The sequence below is a fragment of the Sphaeramia orbicularis genome, chromosome 7 (assembly GCF_902148855.1).
Source record: "Sphaeramia orbicularis chromosome 7, fSphaOr1.1, whole genome shotgun sequence".
In the NCBI taxonomy this organism is placed as follows: Eukaryota; Metazoa; Chordata; class Actinopteri; order Kurtiformes; family Apogonidae; genus Sphaeramia; species Sphaeramia orbicularis.
The window spans coordinates 33,385,177-33,406,642 of record NC_043963.1 but is presented as its reverse complement, the minus strand read 5'-3'; the positions used below and the strand labels follow the sequence as shown (position 1 = coordinate 33,406,642).

General features: G+C 37.5%; 1 protein-coding gene across 3 annotated transcripts; it reads left to right on the top strand.

Annotated features, from left to right (window-relative positions):
* The first annotated feature begins 731 nt into the window (after nucleotides 1–731).
* bgnb (biglycan b) lies at nucleotides 732–19,919 on the top strand. 3 transcript variants are annotated; one of them, XM_030139803.1, is made up of 9 exons: nucleotides 732–902; nucleotides 936–969; nucleotides 8,793–9,048; nucleotides 12,890–13,002; nucleotides 14,511–14,724; nucleotides 14,864–14,974; nucleotides 15,177–15,270; nucleotides 16,923–17,061; nucleotides 18,333–18,530. In XM_030139803.1, the coding sequence occupies exons 3-9, from the start codon at nucleotides 8,808–8,810 to the stop codon at nucleotides 18,528–18,530; spliced, it is 1,110 nt and encodes a 369-aa protein (XP_029995663.1). In that variant the 5' UTR covers nucleotides 732–902; nucleotides 936–969; nucleotides 8,793–8,807. The 3 variants fall into 3 exon arrangements, with proteins under 3 accessions (XP_029995663.1, XP_029995662.1, XP_029995664.1); XM_030139802.1 differs by having other exon boundaries at nucleotides 732–969; XM_030139804.1 differs by lacking the exons at nucleotides 732–902; nucleotides 936–969 and having other exon boundaries at nucleotides 8,808–9,048; nucleotides 18,333–19,919.
* The last annotated feature ends 1,547 nt before the right edge of the window (nucleotides 19,920–21,466 follow it).

Here is a 21,466-nt window from a genome sequence, read left to right as displayed (position 1 = left end):
TAGCAACAATATGATATTAAAAGACATCACATCCATGACATTTCAGACACATGTTAAGACCACGACTGCACCTCCTATTTTGATTATCATGGCTTAGATTACAATGTCTTTAATCTAAACTTGTATCAAAAGCAATTCATGGTAATTACAGAACTGAGACTCAAGCATCTGACTCTGCTTCTCCTCTTCTTCTCTTTCCAGGAAGCACTTCTGTTAAGCACATAATGGCTCTTACTTAAGAGTTCATTAATAGGAATGTTGTCTGCAATGAAAGTTAATTCCAGTTCAACAGCCCTGATATAAACACAAGCTATAAACTTGTGCGTGGGTGCAGACTGATTTTTTTTATTTACTCTGGAATTTTGAGGAGTCCCTTAACTGGAGTTTATACGTATATAAGATGCTCCTTTTATTATGTCCACCCATGTGCAAAATGTTTTTATTGTTGGGTATGTTCTTGGGTTTCTATTTATTTATTTACTCTTATAGTGTTGCTATAATTAAGTACATATGCTTGGAATTATAAGGCTACCACGTATAACAAAGCTTATAAAAGGCATATTATTGCAGCTTCTATGATAGCACAAAAGTTCTGTACTCACCCCCCCACCCCCTCCTCCTCCTCCTCTTCCTCCTCCTTCTTCTCTTCTTTCCTCCATCCAAAAAGGGGAGAAAGAAGGCTGGCTTGTTAACTTTATGGGCTCGACCCCCCCAGCTCTCAGTCATTTCCTCGGTTTTAACTGAGTCAGGCACACACGGTGCCCTGACACTGTTCACAGTGGTGGAGGAGCTGCGGCTGAATGTCACAGGACCCCAGGGACATACTGACATTACCCCTAAATGTGATGAAAAGATAGGACAAGTACTTCCAGGATAATCTGATGCACTAAGGGAGTCTATTTTTTTCTTTTTCTTTTTTTTTTTTTTTTTTGGAATTTGGAATTTGGAATTAATATCTTATATCAAAAGGTAGGGGAATTGGGTTATTTTTGTTGTATGATAATAACAAGTCTTAAAATTTTCATGGGTAACTTTATTATTTCCTCTGTCTTTGCGCAAAATTGACGTAGCCTACTTATTAAACATACTATCCGTGTAATAAATGAATAATGAATTACTGTAACTTTAGTTAAAATTTAGTATGAATTAATTTGACACCCATCTTCTTATTTCAAAAATTAGAATTGGGTTATTTTATTCTATGATATGATAATAAGACTTAAAACTTTAATGAGTGACTTTATTTATTTATTTATTTATTTATTGTCTTTTCGCAAATTTGACGTAGCCTTAAATATGCTTTCTGTATAATAATGAAATGCTGCTATATAGATTGAAAGTAGAATTTTACGCACATATGCGTACTTTTGCGCATGTTTTCACCAGATGTTGCACTTATATTTATATTTGCGCTTAAACCGTCACATTCTATCTATCTATCTATCTATCTATCTATCTATCTATCTATCTATCTATCTATCTATCTATCTATCTATCTATCTATCTATCGGAACCTGTTGCACCTTTCTTGTGCATGCACGGTGGATCCGCAGCTGTCATTTTTCGCTCAGCTTTGCGCCATCACTTACACTAGATGGCGCAAATAGCCTCATAAGTCTGCGTGGGGCGTGGGGTAGTAACCATGAATGAGAGGATGGGATTATAATTCTGATAATGCTGTCTTTCCGCTGACTTTACCCTGAAAACAATGCACCTTTCTTCTCCTATCCAGCCCTGAAGGTAAACCCATTGCGCTCATAACTGGCACCCCCCCCCCCCTTCCTTCTCCAAATTCCGCATCATCATTCAGGGAGAATAATTATAGTGAAAACGTGCCAGTCAAGTCAACTCTGGTACACAGGCCTACCCTAACCCTCAAATTCAACCTCTGTACAAACAGTGTTCAGATTGACACGTGTTGAGAGAAGTGCGGCTTGAAAAAACTTTACTTGGCAGAAAGGATTATTATAACTTCATAACAATCGCCTCTTTTTTCTCACAGTGTTTTATTTGGTCCCATAATGTGATGTGTACAAATACACAGTAGGGGTATTTCCAGACTGTGGCCCCATTCTGTCTTCTGCAGATGAGCTCATGTCCACCAATGGTGACTTACCATGTGGACGTCTATACCAGGGTACTTAACTGAGTCACCTTAGATGTACAGACAGGACACAGTGTTCAGGCACAGTCTACTGCTACTGCCGAGTCAATGGTCAGACAGTCAAAATGATGGGCTAAATTTGTCTGTTTCCTGACCGTCGAGCCCGCCTGCCTATTAGTTAGCCTGCGGGTTGACCACCCCACACCTGCTTGTCTGTCGTTTTGGTAAACCTCACTGCCTGTCTGACCATCCACCTGTATCCCTTAACTTTACTCTAAACTTCAAATCCTCCTACCTGTACACTCATCCTCCTACTTTTACTGATTTCATTTTTTTTTTTAAACAAATCTGTGGTTAAAAATTGACCTCAAACTTGAACAGAAGGTTAAAAATGTTGCTCTGGAAACTTTCTCCTCGGCATGAAAATATGCTGATGAAAATATGTTGAGGCTCATCTGCCCACAAGAATGGATGCACAAGTCAACTGTCCCCACGCTCTTGACTGACTTGGCCTGTTTTGTTCTGTTCTGTTCTGTTTCTTTGCCCTCTGTTCTGCCCTGCAGTGTTGAACAGCTTGCCACCACATCCAAGCTTGGCGGCAACAGTGAAGCTGCCAAACAGTTCCTTTTTTTAGGGATAGCAGTCACCAAATTACAGCCGCTGGGGCAGTTAACTCCACCCGAATGCTCCTACCGGACCCGCCTAGCACTAACAGCCCTATATGTCTGAGAAGTTTTGTGTGTGTCTATGTGTGTGTGTCTATGTGTGTGTGTGTGTGTGTGTGTGTGTGCGGATTCACACACAGACATGGGATGAAGGAATGAAGTTGGCCAGAGAAATGACCAGCACATTTTGGAGGTTTACATCTGATTGTGATACCAAAATACATAGAAGGATAATGCATATGTGTGAATCTGTATATATTTGGAGCTGGGTGTTATTCCTGAAGGTAAACACATGTGTGACTGCTCCATTTATATTGTTTTATGTTGGTGGCAGAGTTTAAGCAGGAGCTTTAAGCCTGTTTGGATAAAAGTGAAGGGTTTAAAAAAATACAAAACTCAATGAAAACAAAACAAAATTCCATTGGAAGGCGAAAGTTAACAAAATTAGATTCATTCTTTGCTTTTTAATTCGAAACCTTGTCGATAGTTTGTGCGCAGTCAGCACTGAGATCACTTTTAGTCACCATGTGATGTTAATCGCCACAGAGTGTTGACGTGGCGGCTGCCAATACAAAAGTGTTGTGGCGCCAGCTGGCAGTTTTGGTGAACTCTCTGCCCCACCTTACTCTGCTCACACAGTTGCCAACGCAATCTAAGGAGCAGAGTGATGTGTTCCTGACTATGATATAACCACACTGAACCAGCGTTTTGTTTTTTTTTAATTGATAATGCAGGGCTTATTCTTCATTTGCATACTCTCTCATGACAACACTAAACATTATTCACTAGCAGATTCTGCATAATGTAGAAAAAAATTATCGTTAATTGACAGAAAAGCAGGTGGCAACAGTTCATTTTAATAGATGGGAGTTTGTGTGTGACTCCAGTAGAAGTAATAGTAATTGCCTTTTCTCAGTTGCGGTCTTGGGAGACCAAACATTGTAGTATCTTGAGGGGTTGATTGTTCTTGGCACCACAGAGACCGTATAGTTTAAATATATGTTTGTTCAGCCTGACGAGGGCAAAAGCTGCCTTGTGGGAACTCCAGTCACATCAAAGTAATTGCGGTGGATGGCAGGCCTGACGTGTATCCAACACTTGACGGATAGTGCATATAGGAAATGTAAAGCTAATCACAGGCTCCGTGTGTGGGAAACTCAAACAACCTGTCGAGCGGATTGTCCATTTGTTCTTTGTGTGTCAGTGTCCATATAATGAATCCTGTCTCATATCTGTCTCCTGTTGTCATCTAGAAACCCACTAGGATTCACATCTTATACTATTATACACATTTTCCTGTCATGACAGTTACAAACATCTCAACAGTTTATACATATTGTGTGTTTTTTGTACACATATGAGACACTTGTCACTTTTCCATTGGACATCTACGCAAAACTTTACCAATATTTACTAAATGTCAAAAAAACAGAAGTCTGTCGGTTTTTCCATTAAATCACAAATGCAATGATTTGTTTATTTATTATCGCAAGATGACACAAGAAGTCATTCCATAAACATGCGAATGTAGATATGGTGTTGATATTCATTATTATTACCCCTCTGTCTCGTACTAAATTAAAAATTGATTGGGTTTCCTGGTGTGTCCACACATACTGTGACATGTTTCTTCTTCTTTGCTTGTTGTAACATACGTCAACAGTTTTTTTTAGTTCACCTGACTAGTTGCAAAAAAAGGTCTTTCCATTGCAGTTTTGTGTGATATACCATGTGTGCTATGCCCAAAAAACCACCTCTTGCCAGCGCAAAAACTTTTAACCGAAAAATGAGACTTTTGGCCAAATTGTCGTTTTTCCATTAGGTAAATTTTTACGCACATGTTATATTTGTGCAATTTGAGGGTCAATGGAAAAGCGACTAATGTTGACACATATTTATGACAGGTGGGGTTCTGTGAAAAAATGTTCAATTTCCTCTGTGAGAATTGTATGGAAGTGTATGGAGCTTGAGCATAACACCCACATGTGTTGAATATCAAGTTCCATATCTGAGTCCATTAATATTGCACTAGAAGAGCCTGCAGTCTACAGTAAAGCTTTACATCTGGCTTCCAGTGCCTTGAGACTCACTAATTGAGTCTCAAATGTATTGGAAGTTTTTCATTCCTTTTGGTCTTGCAGGTGTATGATAGAGGTTATATGTGTCTCTCACTGCACTGCATCTATCATTTAGCAGCTATTCGTCTTAAATCTGCTGTCCACATGCTGACGCGGAGCTCCCACTTTTTCTTTCTGCACACTAATTTTGTTTTTTTTCCGTTTTCCATTCACTTGTCTACCCCCCCTCCCACACACTCCATGGCAGCTCCGAGACGAACACAGAGAGCTAGACAGGAATAGCCACCCAACCATCCATCTATTAAACCACCCTTGGCCCTTAGATGGGTAGAGACCCGAGGGAGTTACAATTAAGACTGAAGCCTTTAGTTTGTTCCGTCTCAGACCGGATGTTTGACAGTTCACAGTTTAACTAGAATGAAAGGAGAGGAATTTATACAGGCTCACACCAGAGGAAGATAAAACGGATATTACAGCCAAAGAGGCTGCTTGATTGTGGGATGTAGTTTAGGTCTTATCATCATGTTGTGTTTATAGTAGCTTTGCTGTTCATTCATGGATCATACCAGTCTCCTGTTGTTCCTGTCTCCCTTCCTTTCTCATTCATCTTCTCTGACACCTCTGTCTGCAAATTTCATAACACCTCACTGCAATATCTCAACAAATGACAGACAAATCGTCACTTTTCTGAAGAAAATCCTTCTTTGATTATGATATTGTTGTGACGGTTTTAGATTTATGCTCCTCAGTTGTCTTACCTCCTGCGGTGATGGACTGCACATTATGACACAGACAAAGAAATTGTAGGTGTATAAATAACTCTAGTGGTGTCTTCTGTATGTATTCCAGCCCTTTAGTGTGTGTCTGTGTGTCGCGTGTCATTGTATGATGCTGCCTATATATGCCCTAGCTGTGTCCCATTGGTTGCATTCTTCTGGCCAAGCCAAGGCCAGTGGTGTTTTTTCTTTTCTGCAAAATGGTATAATTTGGCTGCTATTTTTATTGCAGGGAAACAGACTGAAGGGGCCTTTTTATGCTTCCTGGCCAGGTCCACTTCAGTCATAGGCCTTTTGTTTTTACTGATGTTAATACCCCTAAATAACATTTCAATTTTCCTGAATAAAACAACAATACTCCCAGACAGCAGCAGCAGCTTTAAAGACTGAAAACAGTCTGTTTTCTGTTACTCTGTCCATGTCTTTTTGGCATTTGTTTTTAATTTTTGAGATTATATAAATGTTTGCTCATCACTCCCCTGAATCTACTCAACTCACCGCTGAGGTTATGAATGTGGTCAATAAGTGATGAAGTTGAAGTGGCAGGCATGTGTTGTTAATTCCTCACCCACTCACCACTGTATATACTCTGGCCATAATCTTGGATTTCTCTGTGAAGTGTTGTTGCTACTGCTGTAATTTAAGCCCTTAGGATGAGCATCAGTTTAAAGACAGCTTTCTGAATGAAACTGTGGAATGAAAAGCATTTCCTGAACACAAAAAACCCTCAAACCCCCTCTTATCCTTTATAGGCCTTTCAATGCAGAATTGGACATAAAGGGAAATAGACCAGACATACTGTACATAAAGCTAGTGTGTTAATGCAATCAAGTTAGATATATGAATGAAAGTGTGTGGAGAATGAACTAATAATAGATTATTATTATTTCATAATGCATGCTTTTTTTACTTCATTTAAAGCTCCTCAGTAAATGATGCAACACGATACAATACAATATAACGTGATATATGTTATTGTCCTCTGAGACAAATTTGCCTTGGACTCAAGTGTTGCACTCCAAAGTTATTTAACAACACATACAGAAAATGTACTTACATAGATATTACACACACTGCCACAGTGAAGAAAAACACATTAAGATAAAGTAGATTGCATATATCTCAATGAAGCCATATGTCTCATAAAAATGACATTATCACACATTATGTATGTATTTGTGTGTGTGTGTGTGTGTGTGTGTGTGTGTGTGTGTATATATATATATATATATATATATATATATATATATTTTTTTTTTTTTTTTTTTTTTTTTTTTTTTTTTTTTGGTTTCACTAATTCTACTCAGTTCATTCCTTCCTTTCCTCACCTTCTCCTTGTTTTCATCAAATTGTTGGACCTGATAGTGCTTAAACTCAAAAGTGTTGCTTCCAAGTTAAACATGCATCCTTATACTTCTGTTAAAAATCCATCAACACACCAACTGTTGGCATCAAGATGCTTCAGCTCCCTGTAGGATTAAGGAGCTAGGGATCAGAGATAGAATTAAAGCGACAGTGTTAGAGATTATAGGGTTTTAGGTCACCACTGTGTAGGACTGGGCTTTGCTTCATAGGATTAACCTGAGGTTAAAGGTCAAAATTTCCGGCTTTAGGCGAGAATTGGCCTGGTAATAATTTGTTTTTCTCGGAATTAGTTTTGAGGTTAGTTGGAGGGGAGTGAGTGGGCTTAACAGTAAGTGCACGGAAGATAAATCAATATAAATAAGCATGCATTCGCACATGCTCATATGTCTGGTGACACCAATTAGCTGTCTCTGTGTGAGTGTGTATATGTGTGTGTGTGTGCGTGTGCAGCTTGAATGACATCATGGAGTTTGTGTTTCATGACATACATACACACTCATGCATGCAGACATATTTGCAGTAGCACTTGCACACCCGGTTTCCCCTCTAAATGAATGGTGGCTTTGTTTGACTGCTTGGTTGCAGGAATAAAGTTTTCCACCGCTGAGGTGATGTCCTCTTACACTATCTGATTGGCCACTCAGTAAAAAGGCTTTTTCTCATGGGAATAAGCTCAGAGTGGAGGAAGCAGACAGTGACATTTTGTCACGGTGGTTTAAAATGACTTTCATTCCCAAAGTCACTTCGAGTCGACGGGGGGAATGAGTCCATTTCTCCTCACCAGTCTGCAGCTCAGGTCTGCCTTTTAGGTGTGGTGCATACAGCAGGGTTTTATAATTAGGGATGAGCAGACCATTTCGTCATGTTTAAAGTCCATTTTTCACTGACCACTATTCATTATTTATTACAATAACCGCAATATGGTTTCCACTGTGGGCATGGCTCGTTTAATCCGTCACCAACACTACCTGGTCCTTGTACCATGTACATGCACATGTCATCACCAGTTTCTAATTAAATACAGTGCACACAGCAGAATAAACAATACAGTAGCCGAATTTCCCATGAAACCAAAGTAGCAACATGTGCTCCTATATATGAACAATACCCTGGACCTCAGCTTTCCCTGTTTGTCAGTGTGTGGTGGTTTTGAATGCATAAACATGCATGTTTATTTAAAACAGCACACCATATTATCACAGTATAATTTTAACGGTAAAATCTAGATTTTGACTCGTGGCTCTCTACAAGACTGAGTAACAATGCAGGACCCTCTTACATGCAGATTATCAAATTGTCTTCCAAACTAACTCTACAGCAAATGATGGAAAAGCCAGTAAAATGAATTGGGATCCTCAAACACTTTTGTTAATCTAGCTTTTTTTAAAAATATGTTTTGTTGATTTCAATATTTTTGTCCTTATTTGTGTCTAATCACACTAACCAAAGTCAATGAAGTTAATCCAATCAAGTTTATGTTTTAAGTACATTTTTAAGTTTATATTAGCTGTTGTCACTGTAGAGGAGAAGAAGATTGGTATGAAGATAAGAATTTTTGCAGAAACCAAGGTTTTCTGTATAAAAATCAGTGTACAGGCTGTTATCTGTTATCATGTATGCTCAGAGCTTTATTTTTTAAGAAAAATAATGCATCCATTCGCACATTGTAAACAAAAAGCCATTATAGATATAGATCTTTTCACATATGTCACATTGCATTTTAAAGTTAAGAGCTCTCAAAAGCAGTCTGAACAAATCCTGCCAAGACAGTCTCTGATCCCACTCTCCTTCCTTTTTTCCACAGGTGTGTAAGTTGAAGATGTTTCCACACGGCTCCCTCCTGCTGTTGCTATGCGTAGCACGTCTATCCTCGGCTCTACCCTTTGAGCAGAGAGGCTTCTGGGATTTTGCCTTGGATAGCATGGATAGCGGAGGAATGATGACGATGATGAGGGACGAAGAAGAGGGTTCAGCCGTAGAGGAGCTCCCCTCGCCTGACTTTCCCATGTGCCCCTTTGGCTGCCACTGTCGGCTCAGGGTCGTCCAGTGTTCTGACCTCGGTCAGTGCAAATGTGTGAATGACAGAGACAGGTCTATCTGGTGCTGCCCTATCAGCATGTCTAGCTTTATGGGTTTGTTGAATGAGTAAAGGGTGATATGAGTGTGAGCATGAACTGATCCTTGCATGACTTTTATAGCTTCAGAGAATAAAGCTTAACACACAGCTTGGAAAAACATTAAAAGATGTTTATTCTAGGAAGTACTGACGACAATTCTCCCAGATTATGCAGTTATTTAGAGGAGAAAATAAATAACTTATCAAGATAATAAACTATGCAGGATTGTTGGATCTTAACAAATGCAAAGAAAACAAGTTCATTATCATTTAAAAAACTCATTACTGAAGTTTTTTACTTCATCAATTGATATTTGATGGAATAACCCTGATCTTCAGTCATTTTTCCCATTGCTCTTGGGTACATTATGTCTCTCCTGGCACCAAAATGCAAGCAGCCCAGTTTCGTTTGATGGCTTGTGACCGTCCATCTCCCTTCTGATCCCATTCCAGGGGTTTTCAGTGGGGTTCAGGTCTGGAACTCTAGAGTGGACACTTTATTTTTTCCAGAGCTGTGTTATGTAAGGGAGGGACTTTTCTCTAGGGATAATCTGAGTGTATTTTGACAAGGAAAGGCATCTCTTTGAGGGATTTTGTGTTCCTGACTTGGAGTGGGAAAGGAAGTGGGAGACGATCGGTGGAGACAAAAACTGGAGAAAAAAGTCTGAGTGGAGGGGAGGAAAGAGGAAGGAAATCAGAGAGATGGAACGGGATCAAGTGAGGAGAGAAGGGAGGGAGATAAAGTGGTAATGAGGTGGCAAAATATGAGAAAATAAATGGGAAGATTAAGAGATAAGTGGATGAAAAGGAATAAATGACAGAGTTTAAGAGGAGAAATAACAGCTCTGTATTTAAGTGTTCCAGAGGTGTTCTTAGTATAAACATGGATTATAAATATCCACTGTTATGATTTGGATAATTATGAAGAAAGACTGAACATTATTTGGTGGAATTTTAAGTATAATATAGTTAATTATTTTTATGCTATTATATTTAAAGTAGAAGCAATTCGTATTTATTGAAGGCAAGATGGTTAAATTCAGTTATAGACCACAATTAAACGATTTCACGGCAGCAATAAGCATGAACAAATATAATTTCCAGTATCCTCTCAGTCTGTCTGTGGCTTCATTTTAGTCACGTGTCCTATTAAGAGAATGCCACAATTTCCCTGCTTTGCATAATTTAATTTTTATTCACTTGTATTTATAGATATAAAGGTTCTTCACATTATGTTATGCTCTAATAGGCTGTCTGTGTTTAGACATAAGGGTTTTGTCGAATCATCATTTTACAAGCTCCATATATTTACTGTCCCTGGATTTCTGCAGTGGGTAAATGTGGAAGCGTATAATTTCCAAGATGTCAAGTGCTTATTTAGAACAGATGTATTTTGGCGGTGGCGTCTGTCTCCGTTCACTGTGCATCCCGGCTCGATGTGGAGTATTTGTGTTTAGGGGCAGTAGGGTTTAAGAAGGTGCTAGTTTTGTCAGTTTGTGGTCACAGTTTGGAGATTTGTGGGAGATATCTGGTGAAGTAGAATGCAGCCTTGTGGTTTGGGGTTTCGGGGGTTAAAGGAATCAGACGTTCGGGGCTGCTGGTGAAAGTTTCTCAGGTTTGTTTATTATGGTTGTGTCAGTTTGATGCAGGCATACAGGTTTGAAGGTTTCCAGCCGGCAGGACTCGTGTTGTGCACTGCAGGTGTCGACTCAATGGTAAATAATTCCAATATCGTAGCTCCATCTGGTACCATTCTGCCTACATTCTGCCTACACAGTAATACTGGGAACATACACTGCAAAAATCTAAATCTTACCAAGTGTGTTTTTCTCATTTCTAGTCAAAATATATCATCACACTTAAAATAAGACATAATCACCTAAAGAGTAACTTTTCAGTGAGATATAAGAACTTTTTTTTTTTTTGCTTAATTCAAGAAAAAAAACTTGTTCCATTGGCAGATTTTTTTTTTGCTTGAAATAAGCAAAAAATCTTACATTAAGCTAAAAAAATCTTGCATTAAGCAAAAAAATCTTGCATTAAGAAAAAAAAGCTTAAATTATGCAAAAAAAAAAAAGCTTAAATTAAGCAACAAAAAAAAATCTAGAATTAAGCAAAAAAAAAACCAAAAACTTAAATTAGCAAAAAAAATCTTGAACTAAGAAAAAAAAAGCTTAAATTAAGCAGCAAAAAAAAAAAAAAAGCTTAAATTAAGCAAAAAAAAAAATCTGCCAATGGAATGAGTGAAAATTATCTTGGTAAGATTTGTTGAAATAAGATTTTCAAGATCTATTGTCTAATAATAAGTTCTTATATCTCACTGAAAAGTTACTCTTTAGGTGATTGTGTCTTATTTTAAGTGTGATGAGATATTTTGATTAGAAATGAGAAAAACACACTTGGTAAGATTTGGATTTTTTGCAGTGTATGTTCCCAGTATTACTCTAACAGCAGCTGGAATAACTTGGAAATGTGATCAAATAATTTGCAGAAGCTGAGTCTATATATAAAGCTGAAATCTCTTTCAAACTGACTATAAATTATTGGTTGATTAAGACAAAATCTTATAGGGCTGCATCATAAATTTGCCACTGCACCAGATCTCTCAGCACTATGTGGATGCGGTTTTTAACCAAATGCGAGATGGAACAGCTGAGGGTTTGATCCTGTGTGGTGACAGGGAGGGTGTGGCTCAGTGCAGCCAAAGCCGTATATCTAAACTTAACTCTAGATGGACAGCTCTGGGTTGAGTCCCCAGGGTCAGATGTGGTCGGTGGCAGACTGGATCCCAGTGGGACAGCTGGCACCGGCTCTCCGTCCGGCCTGGTTGCATCACAGTCACAGTCTAGATGAGGTATTGGGAATCGCTTCTACCGTGGCCTGTCTGAGCCACATCTGATACTACTGTCCACGTGGCTCTGTGATGTGGTCGTGTTAATAATCACTGGTTTCTGTGTTTGTGCGTGTGCTGAGTCATTTTTCCAGACACATCCCTGACTGGAATGCTGCAGGTGTATTCCTTCACACTGTCCAACTCCTTCTAACCCTTCCTTAGCTTTTATAAGATAACTTCTTTCTGGACAAAATACATAAATAATTCTTAGGTTTATCTCCACTTTTCTTTCGGTGTTAACCACAAACACATCACGACGACTGTTCGGCAGGTGTTTCTGTCACAAAGAAACCGACATTTGGACATTTACGAACCCCGGATGATTTGGCTACTTCACCACTCGCACATTAACACACACAGCTTGTATTTCTCTGTTTGCATGTGTCAGGGATTTGCCTTTTATTTGATGTGTGATTTTTCTGATGGTATTTAAGTCACATCCTTTTCGACTTCTGTCAAATGGAAACCAGATGGAAAACATCTGGTGTCCCCATCTGGTGTGAGGGAATGTGTGCTTCTGTGTATAATGTGTGTGTGTGCGTGTGTGTGTGTGTGTGTGTGTGTGTGTCAGTGACAAACCCATAATGTTATGTGCTGCTTTGACGTCTGCATGTGACCTCCATGGTTGTGTCTATGTCCACCTCTCATTAAAATAATAGACGAGGAACCCCTAAGTGCCCATTTTGACATTGTGTGGGAATGGGATTGGTTTAATTTTTAGCTTTGTAACACACAGTAACTGTTTATTTTCCAAGGTCTGTGTCTGACTAAGACACTGTAAGAGCGTGCCCATTAAAAACAAACTGACTTTAGGGTGTTGGTTCACAGTCACCCATGGAAGCATTTAATGGAGTACGATTCCCCTCCCTGTTTTTGTTGGTCTTGTCTTCAGGTCTGACCGAGGTGCCAAAGAATATCCCTCCAGACACCAAGTTCCTGGACCTGCAGAACAACCGTATAACAGAGCTTAAGGAGAATGACTTCAAAGGCCTTACTAACTTATATGTAAGACACACACACACACACACACACACACACACACACACTCACGTTAATTAAGTTCCTCTTAGTATTAACTCAGCATCTCTTGAGGATGTGTAACAGACACGGCTCAGCTTATATTGGCTACTGTAGTCTGAAATATCATTATAGCCCTCAGTTTCCCCTACAGATTCAGCCCATTTCCTTTCTTTTTCTCCCTCCATTACTTTTTACTCTGAGAGCTTTAATTGTCTAAAATCTGAGCCTGAGGCCAAATGGGAGTATTCGAGCTCGTATACATGCTTCTTCTTGCAGAAAGACTGTGCTCACTTTTGACCTCCATTCAGGATTGCTGACCAAAAGCAATATTGAGCTTGGAAGTACAGGAAACTCCTGACATGTCATTATACAATAACATCTCTATTAGGTCTGTTTGCCCCAGCCTCCATCTGTCTCCATTTTTCAGCCAATGCAGGAGGAAAGACAGTCTGTTGAATGATGGACTGCTGTGAACTGGGTCTGTTTTAATTCAATAGACAGTGAACAAACATTTGGTGCATTTGGTGTTGGGTTTTTAGCTGTTTCTTCTTCTTCTGTTTCTTTGCTACCTGTTCACATTCAGCGAAGTGTTAAATTTGGTCTCTATTTGGTTTCTTTCTGTATTTATATTTTCATTTAATGCATCCACACATCCATGCATGAACTTTGGTGGTTCCATTACGGATTTTTCTGTGTAAATAGTTGTTTTACATACATACCTATGTTAACCCTTTCATGCATTGTGGTCAGTACAGTAGACAGTTATTCTACAGCTGTTCTCTTGTATATTCATAGGTTTTGTTGTTTTAGTTGCATATCAGCCAACGCAGTGGACACTTATGCATTATCTCATACACTGCAATTCTTACCGTCACTATAATTTTGCTGTTCTTGATAAACCTAATCTGCACTAACATGTTTAAGTGTAAATCAGTTATCTGTTAGACAAAAAGAGTTGTTTTTTGCATATTATATGAGGTAATAACTGACATTAGAGTATGTTAAAATGTGAGAAAACATAAAATTAGCAGCCTTAAAAATGTTTTTTATTTCATTGTTTTCATTTTACTTTGATATTGGGTTTTAAACATGTTTCTTTTCTTAAAAAATTAAATGCATGGACATTTTTGTAACTCCATATAAAAAAAACTCGATCGCAATTTTTTTTTTTTTTTTATGTTTAAGGAGGAACAAAAACACTCTAGAAAAAAATCTTGACTAAGGTTCTCATAATTCATGCATGAAAGGGTTAAGGTGACCAGATCCCAACTCACCAGATGAGGGACAAAGACTATGTTTGTGTGGGACAATGTGGGACACCAATGCATGGAAATAGTTTAAGATAACTGAAAGGGAAAAAAAAATTGCCCCTTAGCTTATAACATGACTATGCTTTGATGTCTCGTTGATTCCGTAGCACATTAACAACTATGAAAATGAAAACTTAATATATTTTATTTAAATGCATCTTTCCCGATCTTTGTTTCATTCAGGGTCTGTCTCTGAGGAATAACCATATTTCCAAAGTGCACCCCAGGGCATTTTCCCCTCTGAAGCATATGCAGAAGCTCTACTTCTCCAAGAATCTCCTGACCACCATCCCCAAGAACTTGCCTGCTTCTCTGGTTGAGCTGAGGATCCATGAGAACCGCATCAAGAAGATCCCAGCTGGTGCCTTCTCAGGACTGAACAACATGAACTGCATAGGTCAGAAGCGACTCTAAAGTTTAGGCTGCATCCTGTGGTGCTCACCACTGCCTTTACCATGGTATACTAAAGGCAGTGGATTTTGTAAATTACAGGGATGACATTTTCACATGCCACAAATATTCTATTTATTTTACAGAGATGGGAGCAAACCCAATACCAAACAGTGGTTTTGAGCCTGGAGCTTTTAAGGGACTAAAACTCAATTACCTGCGCATATCAGAGGCCAAACTGACCGGGGTGCCCAAAGGTAAAAATCTATGCATGTGTGTTAAATGCAAACACATTTATCATGGATGAATCACTCTACTTTTTGCTGTACTCAATCAGCTGTGGCTAGAGAACAGTTGTTAAACGTGGGAAAGCCTATGCATGCAGTAAACAAACAATAAATGCAAATTACAAAGTCCGCAGTGACTGGAGTCTTACAGATTGCCATGTCTGTGTTTTAGAACTCCCAGAAAGTCTCCATGAACTTCATCTGGACCACAACCAAATCCAGGCCGTGGAGCTGGAGGACCTGAGCCGCTACAAAAACCTGTTCAGGTACAAACCACTGTTGAACCAGTTAGTTACATTTTCTCACCCTCATGATTTGTACTTGTGTAGTTTTAATCCTCAAAATCCTAGAACACAGGTGTCAAACATGCAGCCCGGGGGCCAAATCCAGGCCGCCAAAAGGGTCCAATCCGGCCCATGGGATGAATTTGTGAAATGCAAAAATTACACTGAAGATATCAACAATCAATGGTGTGAAAATCATTTTAATTCAGGTTCCACATACAAACACATACAGTCCAATTAGATTTCAAGTGGGTCAGAACCAGTAAAATATTATCATAATAACCTGTAAGTAATGACAACCCCAAATTTTCTCTTTGTCTTTTTTGGTGTGAAAAAGCAAAATTACATGAAAATGTTTACATTACCAAACTATACTAAAAATGTGAATAACCTGAACAAATATGAACAAACGGAAATGTCGTAGGAAAAGTAAATGCAATTTTACCAGTAATCTGCGTGTTACTAAATGTTTTATGTGATTGTAATGCACATGTGTAAATGATAAACTGACAAAACGAGGCATAATATTGTTAAAATTGCACTTTTTTTTTAAAAAGACAATTCAAGTTGTTCATGTTATTCAGATATTTAAGGAAACTTTGTAGATGTAAACCTGATCAAAATGTAATTTTACTTTTTTCACTGTTATCATCTTACTGGTTCGGCCCACTTGAGATCAAACTGGGCTGAATATGGACCCTGAACTAAAATGAGTTTGACACCCCTGTCCTAGAATCAATCAATCTATCTATCTATCTATCTATCTATCTATCTATCTATCTATCTATCTATCTATCTATCTATCTATCTATCTATCTATCTATCTATCTATCTATCTATCTATCTATCTATCTATCTATCTATCTATCTATCTATCTATCTATCTATCTATCACCATTTACTATGTTGTCCTCTGCATTGTTTAGTACAAAAACACATATTTTCCTGTATTTAATTTACTGACCATATACATGTTCATAAAATTCACAGTTAATATAAAGATTAATGTATCAGAACCAAGAAAAATGAAGAAAAGTCGACTTTTTCAACAAAATATATCACTACATGATCTCCAACCACCGTCATTTGTCCAAGTACCAACAGTAAATGGGTTTTATTGGTGAATCAATGTTGCACAACATGACAGAATATCAGTGCTTACTACAAAGCCTCTGAACATCCAAATGGATCATATCTGATTCCACTGAAAAACTGAGAAACTTAATTTTACCTAAATTATTTAAATGTATAGATATAATTAGTGGTTCCAAAGCTATTGAACATTCTATATCAGCAGATGCCTTTGGTGGCTGAGGGTTAATTCAGAAATATTCAGTGTTTTGCAGTGAGGAGAGCCCCTTGTACATATTATAAGTAATATATACTTAAGGCTCTCTGTTTTTTGTTTTTTTTTACATACTTGCCTCTAACAGCATCATTTATATTACCTGGATCATTGCCAGGCTGTCATGACCCCAAATTTCACCCGATTTAATGCTACTTTCTTGCAGTAATTGTAATCACTGGAATCTGCAGGCTTTGCAGCTCTTACACATTAAGCTGTTCTGCTAAATGTACCATACAATGCCACGTTTTCCACTTATTTCACATTTTCCCTGTCTCATATTTTCTAGGTTGGGCCTTGGCTATAACCATATCCGCCAGATAGAGAATGGCAGTTTGTCTTACCTTCCCATGCTCAGAGAGCTGCATCTGGAAAACAACCGCCTCACTCGTGTCCCTAAAGGCCTCCCAGATATGAAATACCTACAGGTGTGTCGCAGCATATGTGAGCATATATGTGTCAGAGATTAAATGTGGTGCATGACTCACCTTTTGCTGTTGCTAACTCCTGCCTTGTACACAGTAAAAAATGCAGTGTCAATATTTCAGAGTCAAGTTATTTTAACCTAGATAGAGTATTTATAGCTCTATGGAGAGTAAACCAGCTCTAATGGTAGAGTTAAAAGTCAGTTCTGCACAGATGCAGTGTAAAATTCAACTCTACAGAGTGATGATTAGTGCCAGTTTGTTGCATTGCATTGTGGGTGCTGGATATTTTACTCATTGTGTTCTATTTTATGTGCAGGGGTTCGAGGGAGGGGTTTGTGTTAATGTTTATTAGGATAATATGTCTGTTTTACAGTGTTTATTGGCCTTTTTATGTTTATTTTTATCATTATTAGTGTGACACCATTAGTCTGTACCTGTACCTGTAGGCAGAGCAATGCCTTACCTGACTATTACTGTTAAATAATAGTTTTCCAAGCAGGGAGGACTTTGAACTAATGAAGAAAATGACACTGCAGAAAAATAAATGTTAACACATTATAGAATCATTTTTAAACTAAATTTAGAGAAAAAATAGCTCTACAAAGTGTAATCATATTACTCTTAACAGTGTGAAAACTCCACAGTGTTAAATATTTTTACACATTTCATTGTTCATTTTGACACTGAGTAGAGTAGAATTAACACGGAAAATTTTTAAAATTTAAAATTTTGAGTGGGACCAAATGTTATCTGAAACAGATTTAACCCTGTAAAGCCTGAACCATTAAATCATTAACAGAAAATTCCAGTTCTTTGAAACTGGAGCCTTTATTGGTCCATCTGAACAACCCAAACATTCTTTTTTTTCAAATTCCATTTATAAGTTTCAATTTTGTATCATATTTGATACATTGGGTCTCAGTGCTCAAATATTATTATTTCTGAACAAACAAAAAACTAATATAACACAAAAAATTTTAACAAATTGGTAATTCCTTTTCAAAATTGGCAAAGTTCTGCCTCCTTCCTCATTAATGACAGTCTTGTAGTGTCACTGGAAAGGCCTCTGGTGAATGAATTCCTCCCCCCTGGTGGATTATCTGTGTATTGCATGTATTGAATTGTATACATCAGGTTTTTCAAGAAAAAAAAATCACACTGATCATGTAGAGGGCTTCAAAACTCATGTATCAAATATGATACATTTGGCATTATAGAGTTAAATTTAACTCTCTAGAAGTTAAACTGACTCTCTGTTTTTTACTGTGTAGGTGGTGTACCTCCATTCCAACAGCATCAATCAGGTGGGACTGGACGACTTCTGCCCACGTGGCTTTGGTATGAAGAGGACTTTCTATAACGGCATCAGCCTGTTCGCTAACCCCGTCAACTACTGGGAGGTTCAGCCTGCGACGTTCCGCTGTGTCAGTGACCGACTGGCCATTCAGTTTGGCAACTACAAAAAGTAAAGCCAGGACGATAAGGACAGATGGAGACAGACAGGGAGAGATGTGAAAAGTTGGAGAAGAAGCAGATAATTTAACTAATGATAAGACTTGAGAGATGGAGGGAAGGGAGTTAACACTTAAGAAGATTATTATTTTTATTATTATTATTATTATTATTATTATTGTTTTTTTCAAAAGAGTGAGTGATGAGCTGGGAATCAAACTGATGAATCAGAAAGAGAAGTGAAAAAAAACACAAAGAACTTGAAGAGGGTGGAAAAAAGTGCTTGCAATACTTCATCTGAATTTTCCCTTTTTTTTTATTTTTTTGCATTTAACGTTTTAGAGGATAAGTTGTTTTGCCCATTGAAAATAATGACACAGAGGAGAAGAAACCGTCTGAGAAGAATGTTTTCACCTGCCTGATGAAAAAAATGCCCTGAAAACTTGTGAACTGTTTCATTCATTTTTTTTTCACAATTTAGATCTTATTGTGATCAAGGTCACTTTTGTTTTTATTAACTCTTTTGATGAGATAATAAGTAAAAAAAAAAAATAGAAAAGCGATGCATTATATGTTTTTATATATAAAAGAAGGTGCTCTGTAAGACTTTCTGTGTGTGATGATTTGGGAGATACATTCTGTTTCTGTCTTGTAGCCTTCAATACTGTGATTACAATATACAGTACTGTATTAATGTTAACAATTATTCACAGAATTAAGGCTGTATTCTACCATTATTACAGACACGTGAATAACTAAACAGAAGTAGAAACTGTAATTAAAATTAAATATCAGTTTAGCAGCATAAATGTATCTATATTACGGGAGTTGATTCTTCCAGTCCTTTCATCAGTGCTAAACATTTTTCCTTATAGATATGAGGTAATTCAACTACCAGCCTGCCTGTGTAAAGAGTCTCTTTTATGCCTTAACTAAATATTATTCTGTCTCTAAGATACTTCAGCACGGTATAAGGGGCGCTGAGTTAGCGAGGGGAAACCCAATGGAGGAAACACACATTCATTTTGCTTAGAGACAATGAAGGCAGTGTGTTCACTCAGTGCTACAAACAATAGTGTAGATGCATTGTTTTGCACAGTTGTTTCTTGTTACGCTTCATCTGCTTGGGGTTTTTTTTGGGGGGGGGATGGGGGGGGGTTAGCCTGTTTACATTAGTAGACCTATATGGTACTACTTTAGCCATAAATACTCTGTCCTGTCTCTGTTCTGTAATCTGACAAGCTACTGCTGCATGTGAATAAAGACATTTTTAGCTGCATTAAGCCAGAAAACAACCGATACCCCTGGATTGGATGCTGTGTGAGAAATAAAGAGGAAATATCAAAAATGGAAAACATTTCATGAATGAATCATACAGTTGATGAAGGTAAACTGATGTGGAATTTTTAAGAAAAGATGCAAAAACACATAATTACACTGTATGCAGTTAAAACAATCAGTCCCATCTGATAGTTCTTACAATGGACATGTGGTGTTTTAATAATGATTTGAAGTGTCCTCAAATTGAACATGAATCCATGTTAAGTGTGATTATATTTTATCCTAATTATTTGCTGGTCAGAGGATATAAGGCTTTTTTATTCATTCCACATATTATGTAAATATTTTTTTAAGAGAATAAGGCATTCTCTACCGATAAAACAGAATAAAAAATGGACTAAGACGCACTCAGAGACTTAGAGGTACAACTTGTTTGTGTGTAAGTTTATGTAAACTGGTCTGGTCTAAAAAAATATATATATATATCATAAATGCTGGTTTGCTGTATACTTTCCAAAATACAGTCTTAGGTCAAAATGTGAAATTGTAAAAGGAATGTTTCAGAGCTACCAGATTTATGCAAAACACTGTCTGTACATTACAATACATTCATTTTTCAGGTTCTTAGAGGATTTATAAATTTATTGCATTAATGTACATAAACTAATATATATACTGTTACCTGTAAAGTTGGGATCATTTTGTTCACAGACACATTCTTCTTTTTATTCCTGTTCTTACACATCAGTAATCACCTATAACAAGGTGTAATTATTACATACATAATGAACATACACACTAAATCACATTCACAATCAATTCAAGAGGTAAAAATATTTTTATTCCAATTTTATGGACAACAGTGTATGTGTAATAACTTTTTCTTTTTTTCCTATTCTCCTGGGACCCAGGGGAGTGAACATTTTGACTTTTTTACATTAAACACTTGCCTTGATTGGAAACTGCATTAATATGGAGGAGGATTAGGGCCACTGGGGAAAAAATAAATAAAACATGAAGGTCTAATATATCCTTTTTATTATTATTTTGATGAAAAAAGTCAGAATTGTGAGTTTTTTGTCATAATTCTGACTTTTTTTTTCTCAGAATTGACTTTAATCTCATAATTCTGAGTTGTTTCTGAGAATATTAAAACAAATATATTGGACCTTTTTTATCCAGTGGCACTAATTTTTATCTGTTTATTTATTTTTTAAATGAATGTCCTTTCCAATGGACAGCTTTTTTTGTGTGTGAAACTGTCAAACCTTTGTCTCCTACGAATGCATTGCTGGGTCTCAGGAGGATAAACATCATCTAACCAGCACTTTTGTCATTTGTTTTCCAGTTTATCTTATTAAAACATATAGGATTTCGCACACTTCATCTCTGAGGCAGATCATTTCTATAAAATGTTAGACCAGTGTATTTTAGTTGGTTAGTTTCCCCCATATATTATACTATTGTCAGCCTCAAATACATTTTGGGCCCATATTGTAAAGTAATTAGAACAATTCTGGGTCTTAAACAGGTATTTATGCACACAGATGATGTCAAATGTATTTTTATATGCGTCTGAGTTTTGAGCTGCTCGTATGGTTATTTTTGCACACAGCTTGTGGTTGTTCCCGTTATTTTCACTTTCAAAAGTGGCGCTCTGTGCGTCACCGCG